General features: G+C 32.9%; 1 protein-coding gene across 1 annotated transcript; it reads right to left on the bottom strand.

Annotated features, from left to right (window-relative positions):
• Window positions 1–3,450: 3,450 nt before the first annotated feature.
• Window positions 3,451–4,687, bottom strand: LOC103339264 (glucan endo-1,3-beta-glucosidase-like). The gene is made up of 2 exons (XM_008242538.3): window positions 4,535–4,687; window positions 3,451–4,354 (listed from the first exon to the last, which is right to left on the bottom strand). The coding sequence occupies exons 1-2, from the start codon at window positions 4,590–4,592 to the stop codon at window positions 3,675–3,677; spliced, it is 738 nt and encodes a 245-aa protein (XP_008240760.2). The 5' UTR covers window positions 4,593–4,687; the 3' UTR covers window positions 3,451–3,674.
• Between the last annotated feature and the right edge of the window lie 8,752 nt (window positions 4,688–13,439).

The following is a 13,439-nucleotide window of genomic DNA, read 5'->3' as shown; positions in this document are numbered from 1 at the left end:
AAACAAGAATTTGGGTTCTTAGACTCAATAAATTTGATGGTAGAGACATGATGCTCTGCTTACTCGTGTGAACGATGTTGTATGCTCCTAATCAATGCGTGATTAAGGTTGTGTTGGTTTCCCACACATTGACCTAAGGGGTAAACTTATTGTCTTCAAGTGTACCATTTTTCATATCAATTTCGAGCCTCCAAAAAGAGCTTCTTAATCTCAATTAATAAGAAAGGACATACAAATTGGATTAAGCACTTGACAACAAGTGATTAGAGAACTTCAAGGATTAAAGTTTCTTGGTCTGAGAATGGATTTAAGTATTTGACAACAATGAAATGCAAATGGGACCTCTATTCTATAATTAAAAAGATTGGTCCCCTTACTTTTAATTCTTGAGGCACCACCACATGTTGTGACTATGTGAACGAGTTTTGACTTGTCAAATTAGAACTTTCGCCTTTATCCCTAATCCTTCCAAAGTGAGACCAAAGTAGCTTTTGAGCTGTTCAACGTCCATGATTCAAGACTTTATCAAATGCAGAATTTTGTGCAACTTTTGCTTTGCTTAGATTGGACTTTAGCAATGAGTTGTCCTAAATAAAATAGAATGGCCCTTTTTCTGAGATGAATTTGAATAAAGTTTTGCTTTCCTCGAAAACAGATAATTCAATTTTAAGTAACGTAATTTATCAGATTATTAGTTCCCTCAACTGATTGATAAAAAATTGTACCAATAAAATCCACCAAAGTTCTCATAATTGTTATTTTCATTTATCTAGTTTGCTATATGTTTATTGTTTGTTTTCATTTTGAGTCTACTCTAGATCTTATCTATTCACGGCAATACCAATGGTCTTAAGTTCAAATACACAGGACACCTTGATAATGTGTGTGTGAGAAATTCCGGCCCCCTCCCTCTTATAATTTAAACTCTCACTTGTAATAAATAAATAAAATTAATACTAATATTATACATTTTATTCTTGTATAACTAGATGCATTGTTGATTTAGTTAGAAGACAACTAGCCCATATTAAAATCCAACTGCTATTAAAGATAGATATACTTGTTTATGTTTTCTATAAAGAACATGAAAAGATTTGAATCCATGGGTCAACTAATCATCAGTTTTAGGATAAAGAAGTTGACCATGTAAGAAAGCATGACATTATTGAATTGAGAATGCATCTCTGAATCAGTTATCTAAAGAGGAAAAGAAACATGTCATAATAGCATAACATCACTGTCATTATAGTTCCATGCACAGCCTGCATTTGCCACAATATTGATGCATGCGTTGCTTCATTTCCTCCATATTTAAAATTTTATGTGACACCTAACATTAACATCAACCATGCATTGGGAACGGCGGAGGATTGATTTATGTTCCAAGGGCCAGGGAAAAAGAAAAAAAAACCCTATTATTTCTCTTTTATTTTGTATTAATGATTTTTATTGGGTTAATTAGTTTGAAAATGTTTGTACATGCGAACCAATTATTGTGTGGTATGACTCTCTTGCACGCTTTGGTGGTCCACTAATTCTTTGCTTTAATACAAAGCTGTCTTGATTATGATTGAGGGCAATTCAATTCAATAAGATTATGATTGAGGGCAAATCAATTCAATAAGATTGAATTAACTGAACAGAATTTGACACTCCTAAAGTTGTTCAGAACCTGTCAAGAGTCTCCTGCTTTTCAATTCATCAAACACATATTTGAATGCCTACATTCAAATTTTAGAACATTAAACTTGCAGTGTAGAACAAAAAAAAAAAAAGGATGCAATCATAATCAATGGTAATGCTCATTGACGAAAGAATTTATTTGCGTGATTTTTTTTATTATTATTATGTTTACATTCCACATATTATAGTAGGCCAGAATGAAAGCTCTTGAGAAGAATCAGACTTGAACACTGGACATATTTTAGGTGGTCTCAAATATTTCTTGGAGATTAAGGTGGTCCGATCACATTAAGGCATATTTCTCTCTCAAAGGAAATATGTCTTTGACTTGTTGACAGACACAGGAATGCTGGATTGCAAACATGTAGACACTCCTATTGTTCAGAATTATCATCTTGGAGAATACCCAGATCAAGTTCTAACTAACAAAGAAAGATACCAAAGGTTAGTGGGAAGATTAATCTACTTGTCTCATACTCAGCCAAACATTGCTTATACGGTGAGCGTCTTCAATCAATTTATGCATTCTCTGAGTGAAGACCACATGAATGCAGTTATTCGAATACTTAGATATTTAAAGTCTGCACAGGGAAAATGACTTGTGTTCTCAAAACATGGTCATCTGAATATTGATGGTTACACATATGCAGATTAGGCAGGAAGTAAAGCGGATAGGAAATCCACATTTGGTTACTTCACATTCATGGGAGGTAATTTGGTTACATGGCGAAGCAAGAAACAGAAGGTGGTCGCCTTATCTCATGCAAAAGCCGAGTTTAGAGGTCTGACTAAAGGAATTTGCGAACTTATTTGGTTAAAGATGTTGCTTACTGAACATGGGTATAGACCTACATCTGTAATGAATCTTTTTTGTGACAACAACGCTGCAATAACTATTGCATAGAATCCAGTTCAACATGATCGCACCAAATATGTTGAGGTACATCAACACTATATCAAACAGAAGCTTGAAGCTAAAGTGATTCAGTTTCCTTTCGTAAAGTCCGAGGATCAATTGGCGGATATTTTGACAAAGGCAATTTCCCGTAGAGCGTTCCACAATTCACTGGACCAATTGGGCATTGGCTACATCTATACACCAACGTGGGAAAGTGTTGGTGTGACTTGTGGACCATTAACTTTCTTTCCTTACACACCAAGGATTCCCATTATAATTACATTTGATTTACTTTAATTCTTGATTTATTATTGTAAATAGAAATTTATTATTTATTTGGCCACTAAGGCCCCATTGTATTATAAATTTGACACCCTACAAGGAAAGGAATACACTGAAAATTCCCACAAATAAATATTCTCCCATAATTCTCATATTTTAAGCATATCCTACTCGCGAAAAGTTGCACCCAATTGAGCTCAACCAATTGCAATTTATTTTCAATAATTTTACGGGTTTGCAATCTGTAGATTTGTTTGAAGTTGATGTTTTTATCCATTTTGACATGTTATCGTTTGTTACTGAACCTCATTGCATCATGTGTACACCATTCGATCACATTAAAAGGCATTGGCAGAATATTCAACCACATAAAATCATCTGTAATTGTTTGTAACATAAAGAAAGAGGAGTAATATATATTTCACACAAATTCTGTGCAATATATTTTTCAAAAATTCTTTGTGCATGACGTTAATTCTATCTTTAATTAAATACCGAATATTCGATATTAACATTGATATTTAATTGAAGTTGGCAAAAGTATATTATTTTTATTATTGATAATAATAATATCGACACATTATCAATTCCACGTGGACAATTCTATCTTTATTGAAAATCAAATGCTTGATACATAGCCAAACTATAATAATCGACACGTTACGAAATACATGTCGAGAGCCTTACCTTTATTAAAGATCAAACGTTTAATATAGAGCCGGACTAATTGTCAACACATTACATGTGGAGAGTCCTATCTTTATTTATTAAAGATCTTGTCCTTTCTATAGTTCAGATATATATATGCTCATCATGGGCAGAAAGTAATGACGTAGTTAGGTCCACCTTTGCATGTAAATGTACCCTTTTTGTCATCATAAGCATAGCTGTAAGCGTTGGGGCATGCGCGACTGAATATCTTAGAGTAATTTGTCGGTGGGCATGTCTCTGGAGTGTTTTGAGGCGGAGTGCAACAGTACTTTGGCTTTTGGAATGCGACACATGCGCTCATGCAGGCAACCACTTTCCCATTGGCCCCTTTCTTTTGCAGCTCTCTCGGACAAACTTTGTTCACGTTCTTTGGGCAACTAGCCGTCTTGCAGTCGCCGGTACCGCCTTGTGGATTCACAGACATGGGCACGTTAAAGCCATCAACAAGACTAACGTCGTAGAAATCTTTTCCTCCGCCTGCTGGAATATTGAATTCTGCTAAAGTTACCGGCGGAATAGCACCGTTACCGTTGCACTTGACCTGACCGGAGGCACAGTCTGCGGTGGCACAGACGAACTTTCCATAGGAGTCCATGGAGCATCCAGTTCGGGCCCAGAAGCGGCCGTTCCATGGCTCCGGAGTGTGTAGCTTGAACCTAGCATGGGGTGCTAACTTGAACCCTGTGGTTGATAATTGAGGTTTTTTCCCGGAGGTTTGGGTTGCTGGCCAGACCGTGTAGGGGCAATTGTTTTTGAAAGACATTGTCGCTGCATGTGCACCTGCCATGCAAAGTAAACCGTACTTAATTTGATGCAGTAATCACAAACCACACTTATTGTGACCAAATATTAAATTAAAATTAAAGAAAATAAGAAGCTTCGACTTTAAGAAAAGATCAATGAGTATTTCTATCGTTTGACCAAAATGAAAAACTTAAAGAAAATAAGAAGCTTGTTTACCTCCGAAGGAAAGGATGGTTAAGCTGAGGCTGAGGACTACTAGTAGGGTCGTCATCATCGGAATGTCTTAGTTTGCTTTGCTTCGAATTTGATGAGCTTGGGCTCTAGTTATATAGGCTTAGTGCGGGCCTAACTTTTGTTCTTTTGCAGGGCACCTTCTACGTTGCACCTAGGGTACCGATACACCCAGATTTGTTTTTTTTTTTAAATGAAACGTGTTGTTCAAGTTGCTCGGTTCCAGCTTTTCTTCTCTTTTTTTTTTTTTTGTGGAGTTCCAAGTTTTTTTAATATTTAATATTTGCCCTTTTTTGTAGGAAAGAAACTTTGTCTTATTCAAATTTTCTGCCCGGAGGTTACGGTTCCTTTTTGTTTTGGCATAGACTAGATATACATAGATATTGAACCAAAAAAAAAAGGATGAACATGGATTGATGAAGAGGGCTATCATCTATATGATATGATGCATAGAAACAAAAAAAATAAATAACAGCAACTAAAAACAAAAATTTAATAATAACAGCAACCAAAAAAAAAAAAAAAAAGAAGAAGCAAACCTTGACAAGCACATACACGTTATATGATATGCATCGAATACAAGATGTGCAATTGCTTGGATATATGACGGAAAAGTAGAAACAGCAATTGCTTGGATATATGACGGCAACAATAACTATTCAACTATTCATACATGATGTGCATCGAATACAAGCAACAACAATTGCTTGGATATATGATGATGTATAGCAACAACAATTATTCAAGCACTGGAAAGCATAGAAAGCGTAGAAAAAGAGAAGAGATTTTTTACTTCCACTTGACAAGCACACACGTTCAAGGACTGGAAAGCGTAGAGCACATTCAAAGTTTCTAGGATTCACATAAGATTTGTCAAAGCCTTTTGTATTTGCACTTACCACTTTATTTTCTAACGAAATCAGGCAACTTATTAATTCCTTCAAAATAAATTACTTTTTTAATACACCTAAATTTTGTTATAATTAAATACACCTAGATTTCGATGTATTTTTTTAATAGTAAATTTAGCTTACACCCTTCAAATTCAATTTGCCGTACCTAAAACCCTTCACTTTTTGTTCATATAAATAATACCCAATTTGTATAAGTAAAAACCCATGACCAGGATCCAACTCAGCAAGTTACCAAATTAAGCATAAAATCCGATTTATTGTACTTTTTAGATTCTAAAAATACCCCCAACTAAGCCATTATTACATTTTGTATATTAATGTAGGAATCAATATGGAAACAGTTTTTAATTGGATTGTATATAATGACAGATGTTGAATTTGGAAAGATCTCCAAATGGTTGTAATGGACGTAGGAATTAATTTTGAAACATTTTTAAAAAAAATTTAACAATAAATTCAAATTTGGGTAATCGGTTTGTTTAATAAAATGTTTATGTTATTTATTTTTATGAATTATACATGACTAATAATCCACTTTATAATTGTTTATGAATAAAACTGTACATACTAATTACGTTGAAAAAATAATGTACCTATTACTTGTTTGTTTTATGAAAAATATAATTTACCTAGTATGCAAAGTGTACATAATTATCTATTCCAATATACCTACATTATATGACATCCAATATACCTACATTAATTTTAATGTATTTACAATTAGGATTTAGGTATTATATGTCATCCAATGTACCTACCATTTGAATAATATACCTACTACGAATAAAGTACCTATTATTTATCTAAATAATGTACCTATTTTTCCTCTCCAAATAATGTACATATACACATTTACAGGTATATTGTAAAATAATTTACCTGTGGGTAAATAATGTACCTATTTTATATAAATTATTGTGTACCTATTTTTAATTATGAAAAATATACGCAATTACAAAGTAACTGACTTTTTTTTTTGGGTAAATAATATACCTATATTTTATATGTATATATTTATATTATATTTTTCATAGGTACATTATTGGATATGTAATTTACAGATTTTTTTTTTGTTTGCAATTTTAGGGGGCGAGATGTGAGAGGGAATGCCAACTAAAAGAAATGGGGTGATTGATATGCTATTAATAGGGAGTATATTAATTACAATTATGGCAGCTAATGAAATGCTTGAAATAAATTAGAAATAAATTATGAAGTTGAGTGGCAACGATGTAAAAACATAGAAATACTACGACCTCTTATATCCTATTGGTCATTTAAATTTGAAATTGGGTTTTACACATATATTTATAGAGTGATGGGTATAGAAAATGTATGGATCTATATTGGACAAGCCCATTTTTTTAATATCAATTGAAATATGAATTGAATACACCCAAACTTTTACAAACTCTTTTAAAATTTGAATTGAATACATCGTGATTACATTAATGATTCATGTTATAGTTTTTGTAAAAACCAGGATTGACAACATTAATGATTCATGTTGTAGTTTTTGGGACCTGAGAGTTCCATAACATTGTAAAGATTATCCATATACTTGTAATACCATTGGTTTACAACCTTAGAGAATCATATTAAAATGCTTGACATATAGACGTTGCAAAACAATGTAAAGCGTATCCTTAATCTTATAGATTATAAAATTTGAATTCGAATTTACGAGCTTTTGCACCGTGATTACAACGTCAATGACTATGGCAATTGATGGGTATCGAATTGCCAATTAATGGGTATCGAATTGCCAATTGATATATATCGATTTGGCAATTGGACTGTAATATATTTTAATATTTAATAAACCTTTTCACCTCTAATACCAGGTTTCCCGGTTTTCCATACCAAGGGTGTAGATTAGTCCATATCCCACTAGTCTCAATCTAAGTGTAGATTAGTCATATCCCACTAGTCTCAATCTAAGTGTAGATTAGTCCATATCCCACTAGTCTCAATCTAAGGGCCCATATCCTTTGGTGTACCCATACACCAAAGGACTGTAGAATTTTCCCTTTGGCAAGACTATGGCTGCTGCGATGACAAGTGACAAGACAACTAGTCTTATGAACTTATCAAGTTGATTTAAAGTCCACAAACATAAATTTTTTATCCAGTTACATAATTTTGACAATATAAATAAATTATATAAATTCAAATTTCAATATATAAAAATTTAAAATAAGAGCCTACGCTTGATACGTTCAAATCTAATGCATAAACAAGATAAATATTTGTAACAATTCAATCATTTCTTTTTCTTTTTTGACTTTCAAATTGTTGTTTTTTAAGGAATCATTGCTACTTGAAATCAGAAATAGTACAAGGAAATCCAATGAAAATTTAATACTTCAAATAATAAACAAAGAACAACATAACTTGGAATTTGGGAAATTCCCCTTCACAATAACAAACTTAAAACTTCCAAATTTGCAACCAATTAGAGCTTAAAAGAGTTGAAACACCCCATGTTACTTTTTTTTAAATATTAAAAGAATATATAATAAATATAATATAACTCTTTATAAAATTAAAAAGTAAAAAATTTTGGGCTACCTTGGACAATGGACCCAGAGCAGTCGCACTGACTGCTCCTATCCAGGATTGGCACTGATTTTGACTTCAGAATTTCCGAGTTTGCATCCTTCTTTTTGTTAATAAAAAAACAAACAAAATGAAATTACTTCATTTGTTTTTGTATGAAGAATTTTTTTTTCCAATTCAATGTATTTGTGTATTTCTTATTTTCTTCCAAATCGTTTTTTTATGAAAGATCAACATTCACATCCTTCGCCAATGTAGAAAGTGCCACTCTAGGAGAAGAAGCTGCCACAAACAAACAGAGGAAGATTCGAGTCGTTTTTTCAATTCTACTAATATCGCTTGTAACCATCTTATTCGACTTTTCTTCTTCAAAGACACGTGGTGCAGATTCAAGTCTTTTTTGGTCTTCCATCTTTGTAGGTGCTAAAATATGAATATTGTTTTTGTATGAAGATTTTTTAATTTTTTTCAATTCAATGGATTTGTGTATTTCTTGTTTTCTGTCAAGTCGTTTTTTATGAAAGATCAACATTCACATCCTTCGCCAATGTAGAAAGTGCCACTCTAGGAGAAGAAGCCGCCACGAACAAACAGAGGTAGATTCAAGTCGGTTTTTCAATTCTACTAATATCACTTGTAACTATCTTATTGGACTTTTCTTCCTCAAAGACAAGTGGTGCAGATTCAAGTCTTTTTGGTCTTCTTTTTTTTTTTTTTGGGATGAAAATTTGGTCTTCTATCTTTGTAGATGCTAAAATATGAATATGGTTTGAATGTATTAGGTTGAATTATATTCTTCTCCATAAGGATATATATATATATATATATATATATATATATATAGTCCCCTTCTATTGAGGGATCCCTCAAATAATTTTATGGGAGTTTCACTAAAACACCCAAAATGGAGGTTGAAATTATAAAAAAACCCAACACCCAAAACACTTTATAAACACACCCAAAACCCATCATTACACACACTTAAAACCTATTTATAAACACACCCAAAAAGTTGACTTTGGGGTTGATTTTGGGTGTGTTTCTATGTTTAAATAGTGCTTGGGTTTTTTTATAAATACATGTCTAGGATTGGGTTTATTTATAAATTTGTATAATTTTATTTGAGGGACGCCCTTTAGGGTACCCTACAATTTTTTTTTTCCAATGATCCAAACCATATATTTTTTAGGTCTTCATTCATAGATCATCCTTACAAAAAAATTAGACAAATCGGAAACCGTTTCGACATCCAATTGTGTCTTACAAAATCAATGAACACGGTGCTACAATAAAGTACTAAAATTTCAATAACTCAATTGAATGGTCAAATGATATCGGATTCAAGTGATTTTTTGTAGAGATGATCTTTAAATGAGTATCTACAAAATAGACGGTTTGCATTAGTGAAATACAATCCATAGTGGGGCTTACAAAGGGTGTCCCTCAAATAAGCTTATTTGAGGGATCCCTTAATGGAAACTCTCTGTGTATATATATATATATATATATATATATATGAGTTTACATGAGCGATTTACAAGGAAATAGATACAGTAATCAATTAGGATAGTATCTCCTAATTATACAAAGATTTGTCAACTAAATAAAATGGAAAAGTAAATCCCTTAATTAATCAAGGAAATAAATCTCCTTGATTAATTAAGAGACTCACGCCAACAGTAGGCTCCAAGACATTCAAGTAATCTTTAATAAGTCTCAATTTTTCACAGACCAGCATCATGAAATTTGGAAGTCGTCATTCTGCTAAATTAATTTGGCTGCAACTACCTTCAATTATATTGTCGATCGTCTGACCCCGGACCACAAAACTCATTGTCTTCTACATTTGTTGAAATAATATGGTCATATTTGTAAAGAGAAAGATGTCGGAAGCTTTGATGCTTAACATCATTTTTTATTATTTCTTTTTTACAAATGACAACATATTTACACGATACTTCAACTCCATCAACTAGCTATAACTAAATATAGAACTAATTATGAATATGAGTTGAACTTCAAACCTCTTACAACCAGCTATAATAGTCATGCAAACACACAGTGCACTATTTAAATCTATGATTTCACGTTTGACAATTCTTTCCATCCTTGACAATATTGCTAACACATATAGGAGTTTAGAACTTACATTTTCGCACTTCTTTTCCTATTCATGTTTCTAGTTTGTGACTTCCTTCTTTTGAAATTAGTGAGACCATCGTCCTTCTTTTCCTATTCAATTTGTATATAATCCCACATTTTGTTAATATTATATATTAAATACATCTAAATTCAATACCTTTCATTTCCAAGAGGAACATCTCGATTTTCTTCATCTGTCTCTAAGTGGTTTTGCTCTCTCTCTCTCTCTCTCTCTCTCTCTCTCTCTCTCTCTCTCTCTCTCTGCACTCCACATCCAAGATGAACAAGATTTGATACATCCTTTTTTTGATTCCAAATTTCTTGACTTTATACTCTTCCCTGTGATTTCTCTCTCATCTATTATAATGTTGTTTGCTCAGTAAACTCAAGAATTGTTTTCTGGTAGTAATTTATATTGGTGGATTTAGCTTTATGCTCATACACTCTAAATGTGAAGGGGGAAATACAATATAACAAACTAAAGAACAACATAATTATGGAGATGTGAAGCCCGTAGGCTACACAGAGCTCCTACACAAACTTACTTGAGACAAATTTTAATAAGATTGATACTTCAAATACACTACTATAGCACACACTCTTGATACACACATAACATAGAGTGGATATGCCACCTATTTATATGTCATAATATTAACTCAACATTAAACATAACCATAACCACTATACTCACTAAACCTCACTTTAACTTCAACTCATAAACTAGACATAATAGCTAAACTATTTAGATTCTAACTTTTTATTTCCTTAACTTCTGACCTTTGAAATTACCCCAACAATCTCTCCCATAATTTCAAAGCTTATTAACGTAGATGCTTTCCCCCTTACTCGTCTTCCATGTCACTTATGTTCACGATACTTTGAGGCTGGCCAATACCATGTTCTTCTGGATTTTCATCTTGTGTTAGCGTGCGCACTCCAATTTCTAGTTCTAGATCCATCACTTGATCTTATAGCATCCCAATATCTTCCTGCAGCTTACCACATTCGATCTTGAAATTCATCAATGCATTAAAGTTGAATCGAACACTTTACTGATGTCTTGTTCAATCCAATAATTCAGACAAAAATATGCCGCCAAGTGTTCTGCCTCTTTCTTTATTTTTTTCCACCTGCTGGAAAAAATTCGGATGTGCTCCTTCATCAAAACTAATATAACACACTAATTGCATTGCATGAGCTGGTCCCTTGGTTACAAAATTAAAATGTGGTTCAACATTAAAGTTGCGTGCAACTTCAATCAAAATGGGCTTGAATGGTACAACGACTGATATACTGTCATTTTTCCTTTTCTGGCTGCAAGAGAGAAAACAATTAATAACTAAACACTTTCCTTCATGAATCATAAAACACTCCATTTTCTTTCCTTTTTTCTTTTGGGTGCACATTTGCCCCAATCTTCACAGGAACCATTGTTCCTTTTTTCTCTTCGGCATCTTATGCTTTTCTCTCTTCCTTCGGCATACTTGTGTCTTTCTCTCTTCATTCGGCATCCATGTGCCTTTATTTCATTAACATCAATATGCCTCTCACTTACAACCAACACACAAATTATTATTATTTTTTCTTACACATCTCAAGCCCACGATAAAACATTTTAATAACAACAAAAAAAAAAATATTCATCATGCCAACATAATTTAAATATAAAACCACCACCAACGCTCCATGCTACATGCCAAAAATCATTTAAAAATTGGACCATGCTCCAAACGCCACATATGTGATACAGGTCCTCATGACCGTATCAGCTCTGATACCACTTATTGGATGATTTAGCTTTATGCTCATATGCTCTAAATGTGAAGAGGGAAATACAATATAATGAACTAAAGAATAACATAATTATGGAGATGTGAAGCCCGTAGACTACACAGAGCTCCTACACAAACTTACTTGAGACAAACTTTAATAAGATTGATACTTCAAATACACTACTACAGTACAGCACACACTCTTGATACACACATAACATAGAGTGGATACGCCGCCTATTTATAGGCCATAATATTAACTCAACATTAAACATAACCATAACCACTAAACCTCACTTTAACTTCAACTCATAAACTAGAAATAATAGCTAAACCCTTTAGATTCTAACTTTTTATTTTCTTAATTTCTGACCTTTGAAATTACCCCAACAATTTACTGTCCTCCACAGGGGTGGAACCACAGCCAGTAACTTGAACAAAAACTAATGATAAACCATAAGAAGTTGATGCCTCTTGGTTTTTTCTCAAAGTGCTATCTTCTTTTCTTTATCTGCCGACTTTTTTTTTTTTTTTTTTTTTTTGTGAAATTATATGTTGTCTCTGGAAAAAGGTTTTTGAAGAAGAAAAAAAACTTATATGGCCCATCATCAACTACAACATTAGGGAAATATTATCTCAAGTTTATTTGTATTCTTTTTCAAGAACAAAACTTAGACCCAAAAAAAAAAAAAGGTTAATGAGCGTGATATACAATTAGAGCTTGTTGCCGATTATATTAAATAAATGTCCTTTAATATTTTCGGAACTGAAAGTGTCAATGCAAACCTCCCTCAATCCCTTGTATTTTTTTTTCAAAAACCTACTTGTGGAAGCAGGAAGTGATGTGGAGCATGACTTTGGAAGGAGAAATAATTTTTTATTGCTACTTCTATAACTATTAGTAATTAGTGGTGAACATATCCAAGTTGACAATAGTGATCGGCTGCCTTTTTCAGTGTTCAGTGTTTCAATCCCTCCCCAAAACCCAAACTCGACAACAGTGATCGGCTGCCTTTTTCACTAAGAAAACCCTAGTTCAACAAATTGCAATGAAGAAAAAGTGTTCTTTTTTTCCATTATTTTCCTTCTATTCTTTACGCACCCACCAAACAACAAATAAAGATGCCAAAGCTGAATTCATGACCAGAAAATAAAACGAAAAAAAAAAAAAAAAAAGAAGATGACGAATTGAAGATCAAAAAATCAGCGGGTGTGGTTAAAGAAAAAGACGGTGGTGTTGAGAAATTAGAATGAGAATTCCCTAAAACCTAGAATGGAAAACCAAAAGCATAGAGAAGCACAGATACTGGCCAGTTTGGCATTCTTTGTCTTTGTGAAAATAATCATTGTCAGATTTGCTGTGAGAGAAATCAGCTGTGAGAGAAAGCAGTTTGGCGTTTGGTAAAATTTTTGTTAAAAGTGTTGTTGATGTTGATTTTATGCATAATCAGAAAATGATTGCTGCATAATCATTAAACTCAACACCTCTTCAAAACTGAT

The sequence above is a fragment of the Prunus mume genome, linkage group LG8, assembly GCF_029339155.1.
Source record: "Prunus mume cultivar Tortuosa linkage group LG8, ASM2933915v1, whole genome shotgun sequence".
In the NCBI taxonomy this organism is placed as follows: domain Eukaryota; kingdom Viridiplantae; phylum Streptophyta; class Magnoliopsida; order Rosales; family Rosaceae; genus Prunus; species Prunus mume.
The sequence above is the reverse complement of the archived record's forward strand: the minus strand, read 5'-3'. Positions and strand labels throughout refer to the sequence as shown.